The sequence below is a fragment of the Balaenoptera acutorostrata genome, chromosome 19, assembly GCF_949987535.1.
Source record: "Balaenoptera acutorostrata chromosome 19, mBalAcu1.1, whole genome shotgun sequence".
Taxonomy (NCBI): Eukaryota; Metazoa; Chordata; class Mammalia; order Artiodactyla; family Balaenopteridae; genus Balaenoptera; species Balaenoptera acutorostrata.
In genome coordinates, this window is record NC_080082.1 from 48,067,163 (window position 1) to 48,089,008 (window position 21,846).

The following is a 21,846-nucleotide window of genomic DNA, read 5'->3' on the forward strand; positions in this document are numbered from 1 at the left end:
GTTTGGGACCATTATGAATAAAGTTGCTATAAATATTCAAATACAGATTCATGTGAACATAAGTTTTCACTTTTCTAGGGTAAATACCTATGTGTGGGATTGCTGGGTCATAGGTAAGTGTATGTCTCACTTACCTATGACCAGATCAGAAACTGCAGTCTTTTCCATAATGCTTATGCCATTTTGCATTCCCGTCAGCAATGGATGAGAATTCAAGTTCAAGTTCTACCACGTTACCAGCACTTGGTATCGCCAATGTTTTTATTTTAGCTGTTCCAATATGTGTGGTGGTTTCCATTTGTGGTTTAAAAAAGACTTTTTATTTTGAAATAATTTTAGACTTACAGAAGAGTTGCAAAAATAGTACAGAGTCCTTCCTCAGATCCCCAATATTAACATATTACATAATTTGGTGTGTTTATCAAAAAAAAGAAATTAATATAGGTGCAACACTGTTAACTAAACTGCAGACTATATTCAGATTTCCCTAGTTTTTCACTAAGGTCCATTTTTGGTTCCAGGATCCAACCTGGATCTCACATGGCATGTAGTCTTCCTCTCTCATTAGTCTCTTCCAGTAGGTACTGGCCAGGTATTTTGTGGAATGTCCCTCAATTTAGATTTGTCTAAATTTTTTTCATAAATGGACTGAGATTATGGGTTTTGGGGAGGATACCATGCAGTATTTTTTTTTTTTTGTCTTTATTATTTTCTGGCTCTGCCAGCTCATCTGTGTATTCTCAGTCCCAGCCCTGGACAGTCTTCCCCAGGGACCCCTGGTTCCTTGTATTAGAGAAGAGTATTTAGAAACCAAGTTCTGGGTGCTGGGTGAGCTCATTGCTACTGAGGTGTCACTGCTTCTAGGCCCTCTCAGCAGACCGAGCTAGGGAATTCTAAACATGCATATATACATATCTATTTTCTGTCTGTCTGGGTACATATTGATACTTTAACACATGAGTTCATACTGATATTTCTAACTGCAGTCCAGCACCACAGTGTTCTTTCTTGCATTCCCCCCTTGCTTTTTTGGTAACTTCATTCTCAGTCAGTGAAAAACCTGTCTCTCTCATTATCTCCAATACATTTACTTATTTGTTCAACTCTACTAGAAATGTAAAATGGTTTCAGAATTCATAGCTTGTATCTGTTTGAGAAACAAATCTGCCAACCAGAGCACAGTTTATGTACAGTTCTTTTTTTCTTTAGTCTTACAGTATCTAGTCAATATACACTGTCTTAGCTCCTTTTTTCTTCACCGGTTTCAGTGTGGTTAAACCATCCATTTGTAAACAAATTTATTTGTCACAGTGTGCATTTCATCTTGGATTCCCCTGACATTCTGGGTGATTCCTAAATAATTTTATACAGTAAAATTTACTCTTTGTGGTGTACAGATCTATGGATTTTTGACAAATTACACACGCTGATTTTCCAGTGTTGAACCAGCCTTGTATTCCTGGGATAAACTCCATCTAGTATCCTTTTAATATATTGCTGGATTAAATCTGCTATTATGTTGTTGAGGAATTTTGCATCTATGTTTGTGTTGCATATTGGTTCATGGTTTTCTTTTCTTGTAAATTCTTTTTCTGTTTTTGGTATCAGGATAAATCTGACCTCATACAGTGACTTGGGAAGTTTCCCTTCTGTTTTATTTTCTTGAAAATGTTGTGTAGAATTGATATGATTTTTTTCTTAATTGTCTGATAGAATTCACCAATGAAACCATGTGGGCATGAAGCTTTCTTTGTTGGAAGGTCTCCATTACAAATTCAATTTAAAAAATAGATATAGTACTATTTATTTCTTCTTGAGTGAGCTTTGGTGGCTTCTTATACATACATTAACCATACATTAAACATATTTACAATACAATCAGCAATCCCACTGCTAGGTATTTGCCCAAGTGAATTGAAAACTTCTGTTCACACCAAAACCTTTCAATTCAGAAGCCCATGGCAAGTTGTAGCACACAGTATAGGAATATCTAGGAATAGCTCCTGCTTGATGCCAATTCCTAGGGCTTCAAGATCAGACAGCCCTTGGCTCCCAGTTGAATAAATTAGGTCTAAGCATATCTATGTGGATAAATCTTGTAAACATAACACTGGATGAAAAGCAAGTTGTCAGAGGATACAGCAATATGTAACCACTTAAGTAAAACAATATGATACATTGGTCATGGGTATATACTATGTAGTAAAAGTATAAAATTGAAGAGAAAGTATGTGTACCAAACTCAGGCTGGGTTAGGGATGGAGAATGGGATGGGGCAAGAGTCTCTGGAGGTGATGACTGATTCCAAGGGATGCTGGATAGACTCCTTTCCTAGGAATCCCATAAGTTGGGACTTATGGAATGAGAGATTGGAGGCACAATAAAAGAACAGTATTTCTGTAGGCAGCCCAAGCCATGCTGCCACCTGCTTCAACTCAAGTCAGTAAACACCCGCTAATTACCTACTAGGTAGGTGTGAGCAGAGCTGCCCTGGATGATGAGGATGTAAAAGGTAGCTTAACATCTCTAGGGAGGAGCTGACAGCTTAAGGACACAGACAGCCATGGAAATAAGACTGTAAATAAGACAAGAGGATGATGTGTTCAGCCCCAGAATGCTGTTCGAAGTACAGAAGAAGCAGTGAGGTGGGAGGGAGTTTTATCTTCCTCTGAAAGGGCAGACAGAGTATAGCTGGCCTGGGTTCTGAAGACTGAATAGGAGTTTTTCTGAAAGGGGTGCAGTTGGATAATGGCTAGTATTTACTGAGTGCTTACTCTATGCCAGGCACTGTTATAAGTGCCTTGCGGGTATCAGTGCTTTGAGTTCTTACCATGATCTAGTGAAGTAGGTACTGTCGTGGTCCTATTTATAGATGAGGAAACCAAGGTTCATAGAAGTTAAACCTGCTCACGGGAGGAGTGCGTGGGGAGCCAGGTTGAATCCTCCGCAGGTTGACTCCAAAGCCTCTGTGCTTAATCATGCCCATCTTCCTGCTCGCGTGATGTGGGATACGGGATGTGTGGGATGACTTCTAGTGGGACTGGGACGATCTGGGTCAGGACTGTCACATCCTGCCGTGAATGCTATTGAACCACGACGCCAGGATGCTACTCTCCCTTCAGTTCTTCTCCAGTGTTTCTCATCTGATGGAGGAGGAGATCTTTGCTTTGAAGCTAGTGTGTCTTGAATGCTCTAGCCTTCTTCCTAACTCTCCTTGGTGGAGATTAATAGACAGAAAGACAGAGACAGAGAAACAGAGACAGAGAAAACAGGGATGCAGGCAACAAAATGTGCCATGTTTTGTTTGGGTCATGCTTATAGTTATCGTTATATAGAGATAGCTTAAGTAAATACTTAAGTAAAATGAAGCAGGAATACTTAAGTAAAATGAGTTGACTTAAATACAACCATTAAGTCCATAATAAAGGCTCACCGTCCCCCATGGTAGAAGAGGGGTCCTCTGAGCCCTGGCGAGTGAGCAGTACTGCACTAGGCTCCCCGTGTGTCCCCCCGGAGTCCTCGGATCTCTAACAGGGACGTGTGGCTTCCCTAGGAGCCACCCGGAGCCCCTCAGTGGGCTGATTTCATCTCCCACGCGTGCTGGAAGTGAGCTTGGCCTCCACTCTCTTGACCTTGACCACGAAGGAGACACTTTGGGATGTGAGGGCTTGTCTCCATGGCTTTTCTAGTCTATCCTTCCTGCCTTGGGTTTCCCAGATCTGCACACGTGCCTCTGGACTCGGGCTCTCAACCTGTCACCTTTATTCCTGCGGCATCAACACAGTTAAAGAACAAACAGTATCTGTTAACCCACCTCGGGGTTCTGATGTACTTTGCTCCATTAATACTTTAGTGAGGTGGATTGAATTGGATTGATTCTCCCCCAAATCAATATACAAATGATTATCGTTTCAGGGCACTTCTGAGTGGTTCAGCAAGGCTGAGGGGAGGTTTCTGATTGAAAATTGGAACCACACTCCTTGTTCAAAATTACAGTGGAGAGGGTTATGTAAAGTAAGGGGGTGACCCGGCACTAACCTTTTTATTGCAGTAAAATCTTCTTTTTCTTTTTGGAATGGTGCTTTTACGACATACTTCATACTTACTATCACTGTCCCAGGCCTATAATTTGAAAATTACTGCTCAGTACTGAAGGTGAAATGGTTTTACTGCTACTATTCTATTATTCTCTTAAAGTTGGAAGAACCAGCAATGGCTTGGAGAGTGTCTATGGCTAGATGCGCTTCGCCGTGCTGAGCCCATCACCAGATGTGTCTGCAGATGTGGCCTGTCATTGGACTGTGGCTGGGATGCCTGGGCATCACACAGGCTGGGGCAGGTGCTCAGCTCCGAGCCCTCCTCTTCCCCCATCACCCCTGGCAGACCAAGGTTCTGGGAGGTTCCAGTATTGAGCCACACTAAATCCAAAGCAGCAACTCAGGCTGGCCCGCTCACCCCACAGAGCCCAGTGGAAATGGTGTCACAACCCTGAACTTTGCCAGTTTATTTTTAGTAGTTTTTAATTGTGGTAAAATACACATTACACACAATTTACCATTTTAACCATTTTTCAGTGTGTAGTTCGGTGACATTAAGTACATTCACATTGTTGTGTAACCATCACCACCATCCATCTCCAGAACTCTTTCATTTTCCCAAACTGAAACTCCGTACCTGTTAATCAATGACTCCCCATTCATTCCTCCCTCCAGCCCCTAGCAACCACCTTCCTACTTTCTGTCTCTATGAATTTCACGACTCTAGGTCCCTCATATAAGTGGAATCACACAGTCTTTGTCCTTTTGTGACTGGCTTGTTTCACTTAGCATAATGTTCTCAAGGTTCATCCATGTTGAAGCATGTATCAGAACATCCTTCCTGTTTAAGGCTGAATAACATTCCATTATATCTATATCTGTATCTATCTATCTCTATCACATTTTGTTTATCCATTCATTTATTAATGGGCACTTATGTTGTTTCTACCTGTTGGTTATTGTGAATAATGCTGCCATGAACACGAGTGTACAAACATCTCCTGGAGTTCCTGCTTTCAATTCTTTTGGGTATATGCCCAGAAGTGGACTAGCTAGATCATATGGTAGTTCTATATTTAACCTTTTGAGAAACTGCCAAACTGTTTCCCACAGCAGCTGCACAATTTTACATTCCCATCAGCAATGCACTAGGGTTCTAACTTCTCCACATTCTCGCCAACACTTGTTATTTTTTCTTTCTTTTTGTAATAGCCATCTTAATAGATGTAAAGTGGTATCTCATTGTGTTTTTGATATTTGTAGTATTTTTAATGCAAATAAACCTTAACTCCCTTTCTCTAAAGCTATTCTTTCTCTTCTTGCTTCCTCTCCTGTCCTTCCACATTCTTATTTCAAAGCTGTACAACATTAACTGCTGTTCAGAAATCCCACAGTTGCAGGTTTTCATGTTAGTTTCTATATAAATGGCTCACATTTTAAAACCTCATTTGAGAAACACGGATTTTAGTGTATATGAGAGCAAAATAGCCATAGAGAAGGCCCTGTCCTGTGAGGCTCCTCTGCTGGGTCCCAGAGGGATCTTATAAAGCGTCCGAGGATGGTTTCTGCCCAAGGAGAGACTTATCTTTTAAACCTTTAAAAAATGTATTTATTTATTTTTGGTTGCACTGGGTCTTCGTTGCTGCGCGCGGGCTTTCTCTAGTTGCGGTGAGTGGGCGCTACTCTTCGTTGTGGTGCGCGGGCTTCTCATCGGGGTGACTTCTCTTGTTGTGGAGCATGGGTTCTAGGCACGCGGGCTTCAGTAGTTGTGGCACGCGGGCTCAGTAGTTGTGGCTCGCGGGCTCCAGAGCGCAGGCTCAGTCATTGTGGCGCATGGACTCTAGAGCGCAGGCTCAGTAGTTGTGGCGCACGGGCTTACTTGTTCTGTGGCATGTGGGATCCTCCCGGACCAGGGAATGAACCCGTGTCCCCTGCATTGGCAGGCGGATTCTTAACCACTGCGCCACCAGGGAAGGGAGAGACTTATCTTAAATGAATACAGAACAATCCCTCCACCACTGGCTCGAGTGAGTGGCTGGCCTCAGGTGCTTGGAGTGCTTCTCTCCAAGGGGGCCCTGGACACGTGGGGTCAGTCAGAACGTCCACACACTGGAGGGGCTGCTCACAGGGCTTAGAACATCTCTCCGAATGCTCTCTGGCTCTGCTTCTTGACTGTTCTCCTGGCCAAGAAGGAAGAGTAGAAATTAGCTCTGGGAAGGGTGGAAACGTTCTGAGGCCAGAACGAGTTGGGTGGAGAGGGGGGCTTGGAGAAGTGGTAGGCAGGGCTAGTCCCACAGGATCACAAAGCTCAGGTGTAAAACTTTGAAGTCCGACCTGGAACATTTTCTGCAGGGAGCATGGTCCACTTTGCATGTTAAAAATGTGAGCTGTTGATTGGGAGGCAGGGGACCACATAGGAGGCCCAAGAGAGAGGAGATGGTGGCTGGGACCAGGGAGGTGGCCATGGTGGTAAAGAGAAGTGGGTAGATTCGAGATACATTGTGGGGACGAGCTATCAGGACTTAGCGATGGATTGGCCTCGGGGGATTGGAGTAGAAATTATTGACTCAGTACATGATGCGGCCAGAACTGAGCTGGGCACAATAGGGAAGGTGCAGATGGCCGAGTGGGAGGTGTCTGGACAATGAAGAGTTTGCCCGCCTGGAAGTCACTTGCAGTAAACCTGGACCAGGTGGTCATAAGCCCTTGTTCCAGCTTGGCTTGCCAAAGCCATATTTGGCCTTTGATCCTCAAAGAAATTAACTATTTGAGATCAAGAAAGACAATTACCAGGAGTTCCATGGTGGTCTAGTGGTTAGGATTCGGCGCTTTCATTGCTATGGCCCAGGTTCAATCCCTGGTCAGGGAACTGACATCCTGCAAACCGTGCAGCATGGCCAAAATAGAAAAAAAAAAAAAAAAAAAAGAAAAAAAAGAAAGACAATTGCCATCCAACTTGGCATCCTCTACATAGTGTCCAGCAACCAGCTGGGTAAGAGCCGGCTTGAGTTTGTGCCTGCATTTTGGTGAGTGGGTTCTTCCAGACAGGGATTTATGTGGGACACGTCCATGCCCCTTCCTTCTCCTCTCGGCTTGCCCTCTTCTCCTCACTCCTGGAGCAGATTGCTGAAGGCCTCAGTGACCCACAGGCTGAATCTTATGAGACATGTGTGAGGGACAGCAGCTTTGCTTCCTCCTAACTGGGAAGGCCAGCTTCCTGCCAGGAGGACCTTGATCCCCCACCTGGACCCCTCTGCCCCGCTGCTCCCTTGTCTGCCCCAACCAGTCTGCATGTTCTCAGGGTCTGTTACTTGCATTACCCTCTTTCCAGTACTAAATTCTCCAGTAGCTGGAAGATTTTGGGTTGTGAGGGACACAAACCTCCTGGATACAATCAAGCCAAGGTAGAATGTTTGTTAAAAAGTTGAGGGGGACCCAGTGACTGCAGCCAGGGTGTAGAGTCCTCCCGCAGAGATTAGGCTGCCAGGAACTGCTCCAGAAGTAGTGAGAAGTGTTGGGGGAGAGGACTGAGCCAGGGTTACACTGGGGACCCCTAGCGAGGCCCCTGCGTGGGGCGGCAGCCTCTAGAGGGCACTAGACCACTGTGAGACTAAACCGGAAAGGGGTATCAGATAGCTAAGGTCTCAATATGGGCAGGGGGACTACGTTTGTGCCAAAAAAACCAGTAATCAAGATAAGTCATATTTTTAAAAATCTAAATGCAAAAAAAATTCATGCTGAACAAATTATCAAAAGTTTAAATAAAGTTAGGTTGTTGTTGTTTTATGACCCTGCTCTACTGCGCAGTGGGAAGGGTTGTTTCCAACCGGCCTGAGGTTCCCCCGAGCTGCCTGTCCCCTGCTGTGTGGGTTTCTAAGGGTTGACAGCAGGGTGTGAGCAGATTGGGCAACTTGGAGCTTTATATATAGCCACGTTTTCCCACTTGGTTCAAGATATTTGATATTTGATAGCTTGGTAAGTGTATATAGGGGCTCACATTTTTCTTTTTGCTGCAGGCTCCACTAGGACTCCCCAGGGCATTCATTGGCCTCAACCCTGGATTCCTTATAGAGCTTGCAAAACATACACCGAAGTAGAAATCATCTTCAAATGGAAACAAAACTGCAGACCTTCACTGTCAGTGTCCCAACTTCTGCTGAACATTTTTGCTGAGCATAAACGCCCATTACAAGGCGGTCAGCAGCCTGAGGAAATTCTGAAACCAAATTACAGCAGGCTAGTGCTCTTTACCATAAATGAGTCATTTATCCCATTATTTGATTTTTAAACCCTTTAATACATCTCCCAAGAAGAAGTCTGCTTTGGAAAAATCACCAGAAGAATTAGAAGAGAGAGAACAAGGAAAGAGAGAAAACCTAAAGTTGGTTTTTTTTCCAAATTTTAAAAAATTAAAATCCAGTTGGCCTGTACAGTGAAAATGAGTTAGTTGAGTTACTCTCTACCTTCCTTCCTAAACAGGGAAAATCAAGGGGGAGAGGGGTCCTGAGCCTCCATCAGGGCAGGCGGGACAGGCTTTGCCAAGCCTCCCACGCCAGGGAGGGAACCTTTGGTTTCACATCAGTCTCGGAAGGAGGGTTGGCCCTGCTTAACCCTATATGGCCTCCACAAGCCGTTTCCCCGGTTTCTGCTTCTACTGGGCCCAGAACTCTCCCAGACGGGGCCCCAAGTCTGGGAAACAGGCCTCCTCTCCATTTCCCAGTGCTTGTCGGGATGACTGGCTGGGCTCAGGGCCTCTTAGAGTGGTCACCAGTGTCCCCTCACAGGCCTCGCTCTGCGCAGAGCGATTCATCTCAGGGATGTGGCAGGGCTACTTGGGCTGTAGCAAACGAGGGGGGCAGGTCGGAGTGGCAAGAACCTCACGCGGAAGACAGGCCTTAGTCCTGCGCCACCACGCGCCGTCCTGCCCTCAGCCCCTAATCAGCCCCGCGTAGCCCCTTTCTCTGCCACCCTCTTCCCTCCCCTCCCATCACAGCCGGCTCCGGGAGGGATCGAGTCTTGGGCGGGGAGGAGGGCGGCTCGGAGAGCCAGGCTCAGGGGCCGGAGGGCACGCACTGGCCGGGGGCCGCCTGCGCGGAGCTGTCCAGCACCCGAGGCGGGGCGCGCGCCCCCGGCCCGCCCCAGCAGCCAGCACCCGTCCTGCCAGCGCCACTGCGGCTCGGCGGGCGCGTCACGTGGCTGGCGCGGCGCGGCCTCCGGGCTCAGGCGGGCGAGGGGCCGGGCGGCAGGACCCACAGACCCGCTGACGCTCCACCGGCGGCACCGGCCGGGCGGGCTGGGAGCAGCGCGGGGTGGCCGAGGGGCGCCAGGGCCGGGCGGGCTGCGCGCCGCGGGGCATGGGCGCGCCGGGGGCCCCCGGGCACAGGCCGGCCGCGGCGCGGCGCCCGGGGCGCGGGGGCAGCGGCGGGCAGGGGTCCTCCCTGGCGGCCGCCGCTGAGCCCCCGCGGGGCCCGTGACGCCGCGGCCGATGTGGCCCCGCGCGCGCTGCGGGCCTGCACCGCCGCCTCACAAAGTCGCCGCCGGAGCCGCCGCCCGCACCCGGGCCGCAGCCGCCGCGGGAGCCCGAGCCCGAGCCCGAGCCCGAGCCGGAGCCGCAGGCGCGGGGCAGGAGGCGGCGTCCGCGGGCGGCCGCCCGGCCCCGGCATGGAGAAGCGGGCTGCCGCGGGGCCGGAGGGGGCGCCGGGCGCCCGGGCACAACTCGCCGTCGTCTGCCTGGGTGAGTGGGCCGCGCGGGCACGGCGGGGTCTGTCCCCTGCCTCTGTAGCTCCGCACCTCTCCCTGGTCGCACCCGGGGCGCCCCTCTCCCCCGGTTGCGGCTGGAGTTCCCAGAGCGGGCACTGCAAGAGCTCCCGCCGGAGGCCGCGGAGACTGCGGCCCCCAGGACCCCGGCCTGCTGGGGTCGTAGGCCTGGGAGGGCGCCTCCGGCCGCGGAGCCCCGGCTCCCGCCCGGCTCGGAAGAGCGTCCGGGAGCCCGGGTGAGCGGTGCGCAGGGCGGCCCGCTGTGCAGGCGCCTGGGGTTGGCAGGCAGTGGCTTTCTGCCTGGGCTGCCCGTGCTTAGCCTGGTGGCGATGGGGGGTCGGGGGCCTCCGGAGCTGCGGACAAAGGCAAAGCCAGCTGGGCTGGGGCCGGTGGCCCCCTCAACAAGGAACTATTTCCTGCCCAGAGTGGGTTGGGGGCGGGAGCTAGCCGGAGCCGGGTCAGGATGCCGGGCAGAAGGCAGCTGCTAGAATGACTCCTGTTTTCCCTTTGTGGCTTCTCAGACCCAGCGGGGCAGGCCTCATCAGCCCAGGTGGTGTGTCTGGGGAGGGCCAAGGGACCCATCCAGGCCTGGCCACCCCTCCAGCCCTACCGGAGTTTTTCTGTCCACCTTTCCAGGGCCTTGTGTGGGGGAGAAGGGAAGGAAGGAGTTAAATCCTCAAGCCACATGGCTCCTTTATTTACCATGATGAAGGAGGGAGGCCATTATCTAAGCCTCGGGTCATTAGGGGACACCCTATGGTGTCATTAGTGAAGGCTCTGTAACCCCAATAGGTTGGTTGAAGTCACTGAAATGACAGTAAAAAAGAAACCTGTTCATTTTAGGTTGCACCCTCCTCTACCCCCAAGAACCCAGGAGCTGGGGGAAGGCCCCTGCTTTAGCTGTGTGAGCGGGTCTCAGTAAAGGCCACAGCCCCCAGAGTGCCCACTCCCCAATCTGTCAGTGGTCACGTGCTGCTGGGTGCTGGGCTTCCCCAGGGAGCAAGGCAAGGGGCAGACCCTCTGGCCTTCCCAAGGCCCTCCCTGCCCAGATGAGGCATAGGCTCTGCCCAGCAGAGCCTGGGTGTACTGCTAGGGGGGCAGCTGGCCCTGCTTCCTCACCCGATGGGGGCTGACCCCTGCAGAGATGCTCTCTGCTTCCCTTGGCATCCTTGATGTTGGGGAAGGAGGCACCCTGAACCCCTGGAAGTTGAGTTCACCCATATCTTCCGTTCCCATAACCCCTGCGGGAAAGCAGTAAATGAAAGCAAAGGGCAAATCCCATGGTGGTGGGTCCTTGAAGGGGTAGGTGGCAGGCAAATTCTTTGCCTCTCTTCTCAAGGTCAGTATGGCACAGTGAGGAGGACCTTGAACCCTGTTAGCTGTGAGTGCCTGTAAAATGGGTATAATCAGAACTGTTTCCCTCCCTCCCTGGCTGGAGAGGCCCCTCAGAGGGAGGAAGCCCTACAGGGTGGTAGGAAACCCCTTGACAAGTAGGCCGCCTGCCCAGGTTGAGCAAGGGCCTCTCTCTGAAGGATGGTCCAGGCCCATGGTTCCCAAGCCTGAGAGGAAACAGAAGCACACCCGCTCACAAGTCAGTTAGAATTCCCAAGTGTGGCGCGTGGCAGGGGCTGTCTGGTGCAGTCGGGCTTGCACCCTGCTCTCTTCCGCTCTGGGTGTTCAGGTGGGTGCTGAGATCCCGAGGTTCTCGCTTCTGCCCATCCAAGCAGGACTGGGGTGGGAGCACAAGTCTCTGTGGCAGCGCTCTGGGCCTTACCCTGCGAGATGAAGAGAACCAGCCTGGAGTTTGGGCTGTGTTGTCCTGTGCCCCAGGTGCTTGAGCCCCAAGAGCCACCCGCCTCCCCCAATCCACTGAACTCTCTCTGTGTCTCCCGCAGTGAACATTGTTCTCACTGGGCGGCTCAGCAGCGCCGTTCCTGCCTTAGGTGAGTAAGATGCTTCTCCCCTTGCTCCCTTCCTCCCTGCCCTCCTGGCTTTGTGACCTCTGAGTACCAGCCTTCAGGATCCTGGCTCCACCCCTGAGGTCACCTGGCCTTTTTCTACCTCAATCCCTGGGAATCTTTTCTGCATCACAAAGGAGCTGTTTGGCATTGGGCAAACTTACACCTGTCTGAGTCTAAGTTTCCTGTTCTGTAAAATGGGTGCAATAACAGGCCCTACCCCAAAGCCTGCTTATTAGGGTTAAATGGGCAAATGAGGTAAGGTGCTCAGCACAGCGTTGGCACATGGTGGCCTAATACCACTAGGAAACTGTCACAGCCCACACAATTGACGGATTGTGCTTCCTGTAGGCTGTAGGGTTCCCAGAGGGCCATGGGGCACCATGAGATGCCTGCCTGCTTTAAAATTATACCTGGGGTTTAGTTGATAAAGATATGGCTGAGTGACAACACCGAGAGACCAAAGCCATTGATGGAGGGATTTATTACTTATGTGTCTTGTGAGGAGGGCACATGCCATGCCACATAGGGTCACAGGGGAAATACCAGGTTTGGTCAAGGGAGACATAGGAGTGAGGGGAAGGCCTAGGCCAGAGCCTTGATTGGAGTTTCAGTGGGAAAGTCAAGGCAGGGCAGGGGAAGCAGCTTAGGATTGGCTAATTTGAATAATTCCCGAGGGCTCTGGGCTATGGGGGTGGCCTCTCGGTGCCTGGTACCTGACCCTGGGATGAAATATTGGCTTGGTGTGTGAGTTAGATAAGAAGAGAGTGAGGAGACTCAGCCTCGGATCAGCCAGTCTGCCCAGGAAAGACCAGTTTCAGGCAAACTGGTTTGCAGGAGAGAGGTAAACACTTTGGCTGATAGTTTGGCCCTGTGGTTAGTGGATGCCAAATAGACATATGGAGCCTAAGAAAACACGGTTAGAACTCCGCGGCTGCCTCCTGCCTGTCCGCGTGGGTCCGTCCATCCACTGGCCGTCTTTGTGCTTGGGCCTAGTGCCGAGCACAGCGAAGGCTGCCAGGAGCGGGAGGGAGGCTGAGGCCATCAGGAGCATTTGTCCTTTGCTGAGGGGGCTGCCAGGGGTTGGCGAATGCACAGGCCCAGGCTCCTGTGGCCCTTGGTGCCACTGTGAGACATCTTAAGGGCCTTGGGAGCTGGAGTCTGGGGGCCGCGGACTTGTTTGCTGTGTGCTGAGCTGCATCGTGGGGCAGGAGGTACCTGGGATTTCTAGTTCTGCTCGGGGCCCGGCTTGCAGCAGAAACCCACTGAGGCCGGCTCAGGGAGAGGGCTCTCTGCTGGCTGCGGTCCCTGGGATCGGGGGCCTCAGGGTCCACAGAAGCTACTCTCATGGGCCCGTCTCTCAGACGCATCCTCAGTCTCCCTTCTCCCTGCCCACCAGCTCCTGCTCCCGGCAGCCTGGTCTCCTCTGCTGACTCTGCTGGCCCAGGGCCCTGCCTTGCTCAGCACTGAGCCAGCCTCGGCCCTGCCTGGCGTCCTGGCCCCCACAGCTAACCACCCAGTCTCCCCATCCTCATTTCCAGGAGAAGACTGACTGGCCTCACCTGGGTCAGGTGTCTGTGGCTATGGTAGAGAGTGGGCATGGGGGAAGGGGACGTGAGGGTGTCAGGTCTTACAAATGTGAGCCCAGGCCAGCCCTCCTGCTGGTGTAGTGGGTGGGCATGTGGCTAGACATTTAGAAAAGAAATGCTCCAGGGACAAGGTCCACTCCTAGAGCCAGGAAAGACAGCCATGCAGGTCCATCCTCATGTTTGGCTGCCAGCAGGGTCCAGCTTGCCTGTGCCTGGCACCCCGCGGTGTCCTGTGCGGCCACAGGTGGTGGTCTGGGCCTGGGACTGTCCTGGAGCCCATCGCTGACCCTCCAGCATTGCTGAGGGAAGTGGAGACCAGTTTGTGCTGCCAGAGGTGCCTCCCTCCACCCAAAGCTTCACGCTGCTGCAGTTTTCAGGGTTTCCCTGCGATTCCTACTGAGGAGCCCAGATCATCACTGTCTGGCCTGCCCCTTCCCAGCCCTCACTGGGCTCAGACCCCCCGGAGGGCCCAGCTGGGCTGCCCGGGAACCTCACAGGTTTTTGCCTCTCAGACCCCATCCTGCCCCAGGTTGTCAGGCACTAACTGGGTCGGACCACCCCAGACTCTGGGCTCCGCTGTGTGGCCACTGTGACCCGGCGGGGTGGTGAGCCTGGGCAGGGTCTTCAGGCTGTTCTCCCCTCACCTGGCAGCTGCGCCCAAGTGCTTTGGTGGGGCTCCCAGCTCCCCGTCATTGGTTACAGCAGCAGGTTGTCCGGAGTTAACGATGGCCTCTGGAAACCAGATCTGTACACTGCGCGCCCTCAGGTCTTGCTTGTACCCTCTCAGGAGTATTTGACGTCTCTTTGGACCAGGAAAGAAGGACACTTGTCTAAAAGTGCTCAGTCATCCCTTGCCCCCTTGAGCAGGCCACCTTGACCCGAGGGCCGAGCAATCTTCTGCCCAAGTGAACATAGGTCACCCCCAGTTAAGCTCAGACAGACCTCTCTGACCGCCCCTAAACACCCCCCAAGACCCTCCACCCTGCATCAGTATCTCCCAGCTCCCCTTGCTGCCCACCCATCATCACACACCCCATCACTACCCTCACCTCCCATGGGCATCCCCCCTACTCAACCCAGCACACACACATCTGCCTAGAGACTGCCGCTTCCCCAGATCTCCCAGCCACCCTGAGACAAGCAGCACCCACTGACTCCATTTCACTGATGGACAAGCTGGGGCCTAGGGTGCAACGGCGTATCTGGCAGTGTGGACCCCAGGACTGGATTCACGAGGCTCTTTCCGCTGCCTGTGCTTGGGTCCTGGGGTGGTGGTAGAGTGCGGGTGAGGCCTGCCGTCACAGAAACGAGATACCCGGGGGCCGGTGGTCTGAGCTGATGATGCCCTCCAGGCCCACGGCCAGGCAGCGTCCAGTCTGGGGCCCTGCACGGACTCTGGCCTCCCTCCTGCTCCACGGTCTCTTTGCGTGGGCCAGGCCGACGGCTGCAGAAACCATGGTCTCTGTGGCCCCCTTTGGAGAAGAATAAGCAGTGACTGAGTGACACTGCTGCCCGCGACGTGGGAATTTCTGGGGCAGCCAGGGGGCACTCAGGGGTGAGGCTGTTCGGGGGTTGTGTTGTCAGGGGCTTTGCTGAGAGGCAGAGCTGGGCTGGCAGCTGTCCAGTCATCTGCTCCCGATTAGGCTGGTGGTTGGAGAGACAGGCTTCCCTACTCAAGAAAGAAGGGCCAGACACAGGTCCTCGCGGGCCTGACTTTCCTGGCCAGTGTGGGAAACCCGGCCTCCATGAGTGCTGCATCCCATAGGGGAAGCCTCTGGGCCAGGGTAGGTATTGCTTTGCCTCAGGCCTTGTCCTGGGGGCGGAGGGGACAGGGGGTGACTCCCACACTGGCTGGTGGAGCCTCCAACTCCAGGTGTAACCTCTGCTTTAGAGACTCAGTGTGGGGGGAAGATGTGCTCCCAGCCCTGCCTGGGAACCTCCCACCCAGCACCCTGCAGGAGGAGAAGCCTCTTCTGGGTTTCATAACCTCATGCCTCCCAGGGTGTCCCCAGGTGAGCACCCAGCGGCTCTGTGAGGCCCATAAAGCTGGCGGCCTCACCCATCAGAGGGAACACGTTGCTCAGGCCCCTGGCCACCCCTCCGTTTGTTTAGTCCTTACCCTCCTGGGCTGTGAGAAATCTGAGGCTCAGGGAGGCTGGCCTCCCAGGCCACACTGAGTGCCAAGCGGAGACCCCTGGCTGGTACCTCGCCGACCCACGACTGTCGCTCTGATGGCGACCTGAGCGTGGTCAGCCTCGCTTTAGGGTCAGGGTGGGTGTTTCTCTTCTAGTCCCCTGATGCTCCTGTGAGCCACCGCTGGGGGCTAACTCCCTGCTAGTCACAGTGTTGGATCACCCGGACCTCCGCGTGTACCCTCCTAAGATTGTGGGAGGTGGCTGGAGGGCTTTCACTCTCCCTTCTGTACCCAAGCCCTTTGGGGTTTCAGAGTCTTGTTGAGAGCTAGCAGAGAGACCCTACTTCCAGGGCAACGGTGGAAGGGGCCAGGCAGTGGGAGAGAGGAGGTGGTATTGCTGGGCTCGGGAAAAGCGTCATCATTTGTCTCCCCGAGCCTCAGTTTCTCCATCTGTATAATGGGCCCCACCTATGCTGCCGGCTGTCGTGAAGATCAGATGAAGAAGTATGACGGTGGGGCTGTGAGGGTTGGGGGCAGCCAAGCGCAGGGTCTTCCTGGTCCTGGGAAGGCCAGGGCACACCGGGGCAGGGTTTGCCGCCTTCAGGCTGGGTGGGCTCAGCAGAGGGCACGTGTAATGACGTGGGTAAAGTGAGGCCAGTGCGGCTGGGCATAGAGGCACTCGTCACCCGTGCTGGCTGGCGTCATGCCCTGAGCTCGTCCCTGACACAGTGTACGGTGGACACTTCATCAATGCGTTGGCTCAAGGCTGGCAGTGAGAGGCCGAGCCCGTTAGAGGACCAGAGTGGGCCCTGACTTACCTGCTGTGTGGCCATGGGCAGCTCACTTACCCTCTCTGAGCCTCAGTTTCCTCATCGGGTTACAACATCCGCCCCTGGTGGCTTCCCACTTAGGCTCAGGATAAAACCCAAATGCCGCACAAGGTGCCGTCAGACCCAGCCTGCATTTCCAGCCACCTTGGGACATCGGGTCCTCCTTTCAGGCCTGTTTTATAATCTTCACTTCACCCAGGGTATCTGCATAGTCTGCTCCTTCCCCAGCCTGTGAGCTCCACAGAGCCAGGCTTTTGCCTGTCTTACGAGCATGCCTACCGCTTGTGCTTGCCATATAGTAGGTCTTCAGTAAATATGTGTTGGGTGAGCAAAGCCCCTTCCCTCCCGGGCTGAGGCCTGTATTTAGTCAGCCCCGGGGTGGGAGGAGGGGGACAGGCAGGGAAACCATAGTGGGTCTGCCTGCGCCTAGGGCTGCAGGATTCTCCACTGAGGTGCCAAGGGTAGTTGGTGGGCTCGCTCTCAGCCCTGCCGGGGATGAGGGATAAGACCTAGGCTCTGGGGCACAAGGTGGGCCCCCCTTGGCCCACGCCATACACACCACTTCCATGAAGTCTCGAGTTGTGGCCTTCCTCTTGGCCATGACCACCTTGGCTGGCCTTGATCCCACCCCGGGGAAGGCCTGTGCTCAAGCCATGGGGGGCTCAAGTGTCCCCCTCCCTCACTACCCCCTCCCACCCAAAGGTGAGGCTAGCATCTCTCAGCCTCCTCTCCTGACAGCCGCCTGCAGCGGGAAACTGGAGCAGCACACGGAACGACGCGGTGTCATCTACAGCCCAGCCTGGCCCCTCAACTACCCACCGGGCACCAACTGCAGCTGGTACATCCAGGGTGACCGTGGGGACATGATCACCATCAGGTATGGGGGCCCCGGGGGTGTCAGAGGGAACCGATGTGGGCCTACACACACTGAATGTGAGTGTGATGGTGTGCATGTGAGGGCACGTGGCAAGCACAGTGACCAGATGTGTGTGCACATGTGTGAGCACTCACGTGTGCTTGTGTATGTGCGTGAGCCCCATCTGAGCAGGTATAAAGGACAGGTGTGTGTGCATGTGTGAGCACGTGGGTGGGTAGGTGTGGTGGGCACGAGTGAGCAGATGTGTATGTGTGCAAGTATGTGTGTGAGTCTACATGTGCACATGTATGAGTTGTATGCATGTGGGTGCATGTGAGCGTGTGAGTGTGGGCCTCTGGTGCTGGCTGCCCAGACCTGGGCCTCGTCCTGCCCTGAGCCTCTCTCATGGGCTTGCGGGGCTGTCCATCACCTCAGGCCTGCCAGGGAGCGGAGCCCTGGGACTGGTGGGCATGGCCCAGCTGTCTGTGAGGTGGCAGAGGTGTCCTGTCTGTCCTGCAGGGGTGGCTTGAGGCCAGGCTGGCACTGAGTCCAGACCCCTTTTTCCCCAGGGGCCTTGGGGTGGTCTCGGCGGGAAAGGGGACCAGGCAGGAGCCCAGGCGCTTGAGCTGCAGGGACATGCAGAGGGAAACGGGGTGAGGTGACCAGATGGTGGAACTGAGGCTGGACCCCTGGACTGGGGAGGTCATGGGGAGTCACTCTCCTAAATGCAAAGCCCGGAAGCCCCCAGTCGCTCCAAGGCACAGGGGTGTGATGGGCACCATCAGGGTCTGGGCCCGTTTCCCTGTGGCCTCTGGGAGTCCCTTCAAAGACTCCAGCCTTCCTGGCCACCTCTAGAGTACTCCATGGCTCTGTTTATCCCACAGCCTGGGCCAGGGGGTCCAGGGCCAGTGTTTCTCCCCAGGTGCTGAGCTGTGCCCCAGCCCCAGCCTAGGCCAGCCCGGTGCGCACGGGTCCCCTCAGTGTACAAGCCTGGGATTTGTGCAGGGTCTCTCCCAGCAGAGCCAGCACGGTGGGGATCTGAACCGTTGGGCCTTGTCCTTCAGGGGAGAGTGTAAGTGGAGGGAATTGTCTACGATGGGGCGCCTGCCTCCCCCTCCACTTTGGCCTTGGGTTGGGGCACCGTGTGTGTGTGTGTGTGTGTGTGTGTGTGTGTGTGTGTGTGTGCGCGCGCTGACTGAGGGTGGAGAGGCTGTACTGGGGCTGACGTGACCCAGGCTGTCCACGCTGTCCTGATTCTTCGTGGAGCCATCCTCAGACCCCTGGAGGGCCCACCGAGCAGCTGGGAGTGGAGGAGAGGAGGGACAGTGGGGCTGGCCGTCCTTGCCGTGAGCTCAGGCATGACCGTTCCCTGCTGGTCCCCGGCCACCCACCCGCGTCGGCGGCCCTCTCTGCCCCCCGCAGCTTCCGCAACTTTGACGTGGAGGAGTCCCACCAGTGCTCCCTGGACTGGCTCATGCTGGGCCCAGCGGCCCCGCCCCGCCAGGAGGCCTTCCGGCTCTGTGGCTCCGCATCCCGCCCGCCTTCATCTCTGCCCGGACCACGTTTGGATCTTCTTCCACTCGGACGCCTCCAGCTCCGGCCAGGCCCAGGGCTTCCGTCTCTCATACATCCGAGGTGATGCCGGTGGTAGGGCGGGCAGGGCACCTCAGTGTCTGCACATGGGCTCCTGGGGGGCCAGGGCGGCACCCTCCATCGACCCACCCCCTGCAGGTCTCCCCCAGCAGACCGGTCAGTTGGAGCCCAGTGTTGGGATGGAGACTGGTCATGTTGCTGCCGCAGGGTGCCTTGGAGCCCCTCGAGGTCACTGACCCTGCTTCATAGACTTGGCCAGAGTGGGGAGCTCACCCCTTACCCCCAGCTCAGGTCAGGACCTGGGCCTGCCCTGGCATTTGAAGGGTCTCTGCCCCTCAGTTGGCCATGGAGCGCCCAGGGCCCTTCTCCTTGGATCCTGCCTCTCCCTGGACCCTGCAGAGGCCCCGCTGGGATGGGGGCACCACACGCCGGCTGCTGGCCCCAGGCTGAAGGGCAGCTCTGCTTGCCCCTGACTGTCTCTACTACGCACTTCACCCCACAGGGAAGCTGGGCCAGGCATCCTGCCAGGCTGACGAGTTCCGCTGTGACAACGGCAAGTGCTTGCCGGGCCCGTGGCAGTGCAACACTGTGGATGAGTGTGGCGACGGCTCTGATGAGGGCAACTGCTCGGCGCCCGCCTCCGAGCCGCCGGGCAGCCTGTGCCCCGGGGGCACCTTCCCCTGCAGCGGGGCGCGCTCCACGCGCTGCCTGCCTGCCGAGCGGCGCTGCGACGGCACTCAGGACTGCGGCGATGGCTCCGACGAGGCTGGCTGCCCTGACCTGGCCTGCGGCCGGCGCCTGGGCAGCTTCTACGGCTCCTTCGCCTCCCCAGACCTGTTTGGTGCGGCCCGCGGGCCCTCGGACCTTCACTGCACGTGGCTGGTGGACACGCAGGACCCACGGCGCGTGCTGCTGCAGCTGGAACTGCGGCTGGGCTACGACGACTACGTGCAGGTATACGAGGGCCTGGGCGAGCGCGGGGACCGCCTGCTGCAGACGCTCTCCTACCGCAGCAATCACCGCCCGTGAGCCTCGAGGCCACCCAGGCCGCCTCACCGTGGCCTACCACGCCCGTGCCCGCAGCGCCGGCCACGGCTTCAACGCCACCTACCAGGTGAAGGGCTATTGCCTTCCGTGGGAGCAGCCGTGCGGGAGCAGCCGCGAGGGCGACGTGGAGGACACGGGCGAGCAGGGCTGCTTCTCGGAGCCGCAGCGCTGCGACGGCTGGTGGCACTGCGCCAGCGGCCGGGACGAGCAGGGCTGCCCCGCCTGCCCCCCCGACCAGTACCCCTGTGAGGGTGGCAGCGGCCTCTGTTACACGCCGGCCGACCGCTGCAACAATCAGAAAAGCTGCCCCGACGGCGCCGACGAGAAGAACTGCTTCTCCTGCCAGCCGGGCACCTTCCACTGTGGCACCAACCTGTGCATCTTCGAGACGTGGCGCTGTGACGGCCAGGAGGACTGCCAGGACGGCAGCGACGAGCACGGCTGCCTGGCGGCCGTGCCCCGCAAGGTCATCACCGCCGCGCTCATCGGCAGCCTGGTCTGCGGCCTGCTACTCGTCATTGCCCTGGGCTGCGCCTTCAAGCTCTACTCCCTGCGCACGCAGGAGTACAGGTGGGCGGCGGGGCCAGAGCCTCGCTTTCCTCCTGTCATTGGAGCGAGGCCCTGGGCTCAGTGTTCGTACAGCTGTGGGCTTGTGAACTGGGGCTCGGGCCATCCACACGGGGCTTCTTGGGTCTGGGCAGCTCAGGATGTCTGGATGGAAGGATGGGGTCCCACGTCCTGCTGCGGAGCCCCCGTGGGAGGCGGGAAGTGGGGGGGTCCCCGCAGCCCCGCCATGCTGCCCTTCTGCCCTTGCTTTCAGGGCCTTTGAGACCCAGATGACACGCCTGGAGGCTGAGTTGTGCGGCGAGAGGCACCCCCGTCCTACGGGCAGCTCATCGCACAGGGCCTCATTCCACCCGTGGAGGACTTTCCCGTCTACAGTGCGTCACAGGTGAGCCAGAGGGCGTGAGACCCCACCGGCCAGACCTCGGAAAGCACCCAAGACAGGGAGGCCGAGGGGCCAGGTTGGAGAGCGTGCAGCCAGGCTGGTCCAGGGGTCGAGGGAGGCGGGAGATGAGGCCTGGACAGGTGACATAGCAGGCCATGGCCGGGGAGGGGACAAGTTGGTCTCTGGGTCCTCGGGGGTCGTGCTGACCTCTGCCCCCTCAGCCGCCGCCCCACCCTCCAGGCCTCGGTGCTACAGAACCTTCGCACGGCCATGCGGCGACAGATGCGCCGGCACGCCTCCCGCCGCGGGCCCTCCCGCCGCCGCCTTGGCCGCCTCTGGAACCGGCTCTTTCACCGGCCGCGGGCACCGCGCGGACAGATCCCGCTGCTGACGGCTGCGCGCACCTCACAGACGGTGCTGGTGACGGGCTCCTCCAGCCGGCACCGGGGGCTGGCCTAGACCCCCCGGCACCCCTAACAGACACAGGCAGCCCGGGGGCAGCCGGGGAGGGGGCCCCCCGGCGCCCCTAGTCACGCACTGGAGGTGGGGCCTTCTGCGCCGCCCCCCTCGGGCCTGCGGGACCCAGAGGCCAGGCCAGTGCACAAGGACAGAAAGGCCGGCAGGGACCCTCTGGTGGACAACCCAGCCCCTGTGGACATGCCTCGGGAGTCCTGCTCGGCCCAGGGCCCTCACCCCCCGGCCCCCACTGCCGGCAGCACCCTAGGCCCCCACCCACCAGAGCCACTGGTGTCTGCAGGAGCCCCCCGCCACCCTGCTCCCCAACGTTGGAGGCCAGTGACGACGAGGCCCTGCTGGTCTGCTGACCCGCCGGACACGCTGATGACCGCCACAGCCCCGCTTTGTAACCAGGGAATACACAGTCGTTTCTACCCTGCCTCCGTGTCCTTCTTTCTTACGGAGAGGCCCACCCAGAAGCCCAGCCAGCTTCCTGCATCAGCGCCCTGGCCCCCCGCTGGCGTGGTGGCAGGGGACTGCGGGGGTTGAACGTGGGACGAGGGTGGAGTGATGAGCCCACCCTCTGCAGGGCCCCAGGGTACACAAGATACCTTGGGGCCCATGCCTACCTCCCCCGACT

The 21,846-nt window shown here is 56.3% G+C and overlaps 1 protein-coding gene across 1 annotated transcript; it reads left to right on the forward strand.

Annotated features, from left to right (window-relative positions):
- Positions 1-9,462: 9,462 nt before the first annotated feature.
- Positions 9,463-21,640, forward strand: LRP3 (LDL receptor related protein 3). The gene is given in 14 exon segments (XM_057535083.1): positions 9,463-9,771; positions 11,690-11,737; positions 17,044-17,182; positions 18,584-18,687; positions 18,690-18,713; positions 18,716-18,796; positions 19,257-19,779; positions 19,781-20,371; positions 20,622-20,656; positions 20,659-20,753; positions 20,991-21,165; positions 21,168-21,259; positions 21,261-21,492; positions 21,495-21,640. Coding segments are annotated over 14 exon segments (2,292 nt in total). The 5' UTR covers positions 9,463-9,698; the 3' UTR covers positions 21,575-21,640.
- Positions 21,641-21,846: the final 206 nt, after the last annotated feature.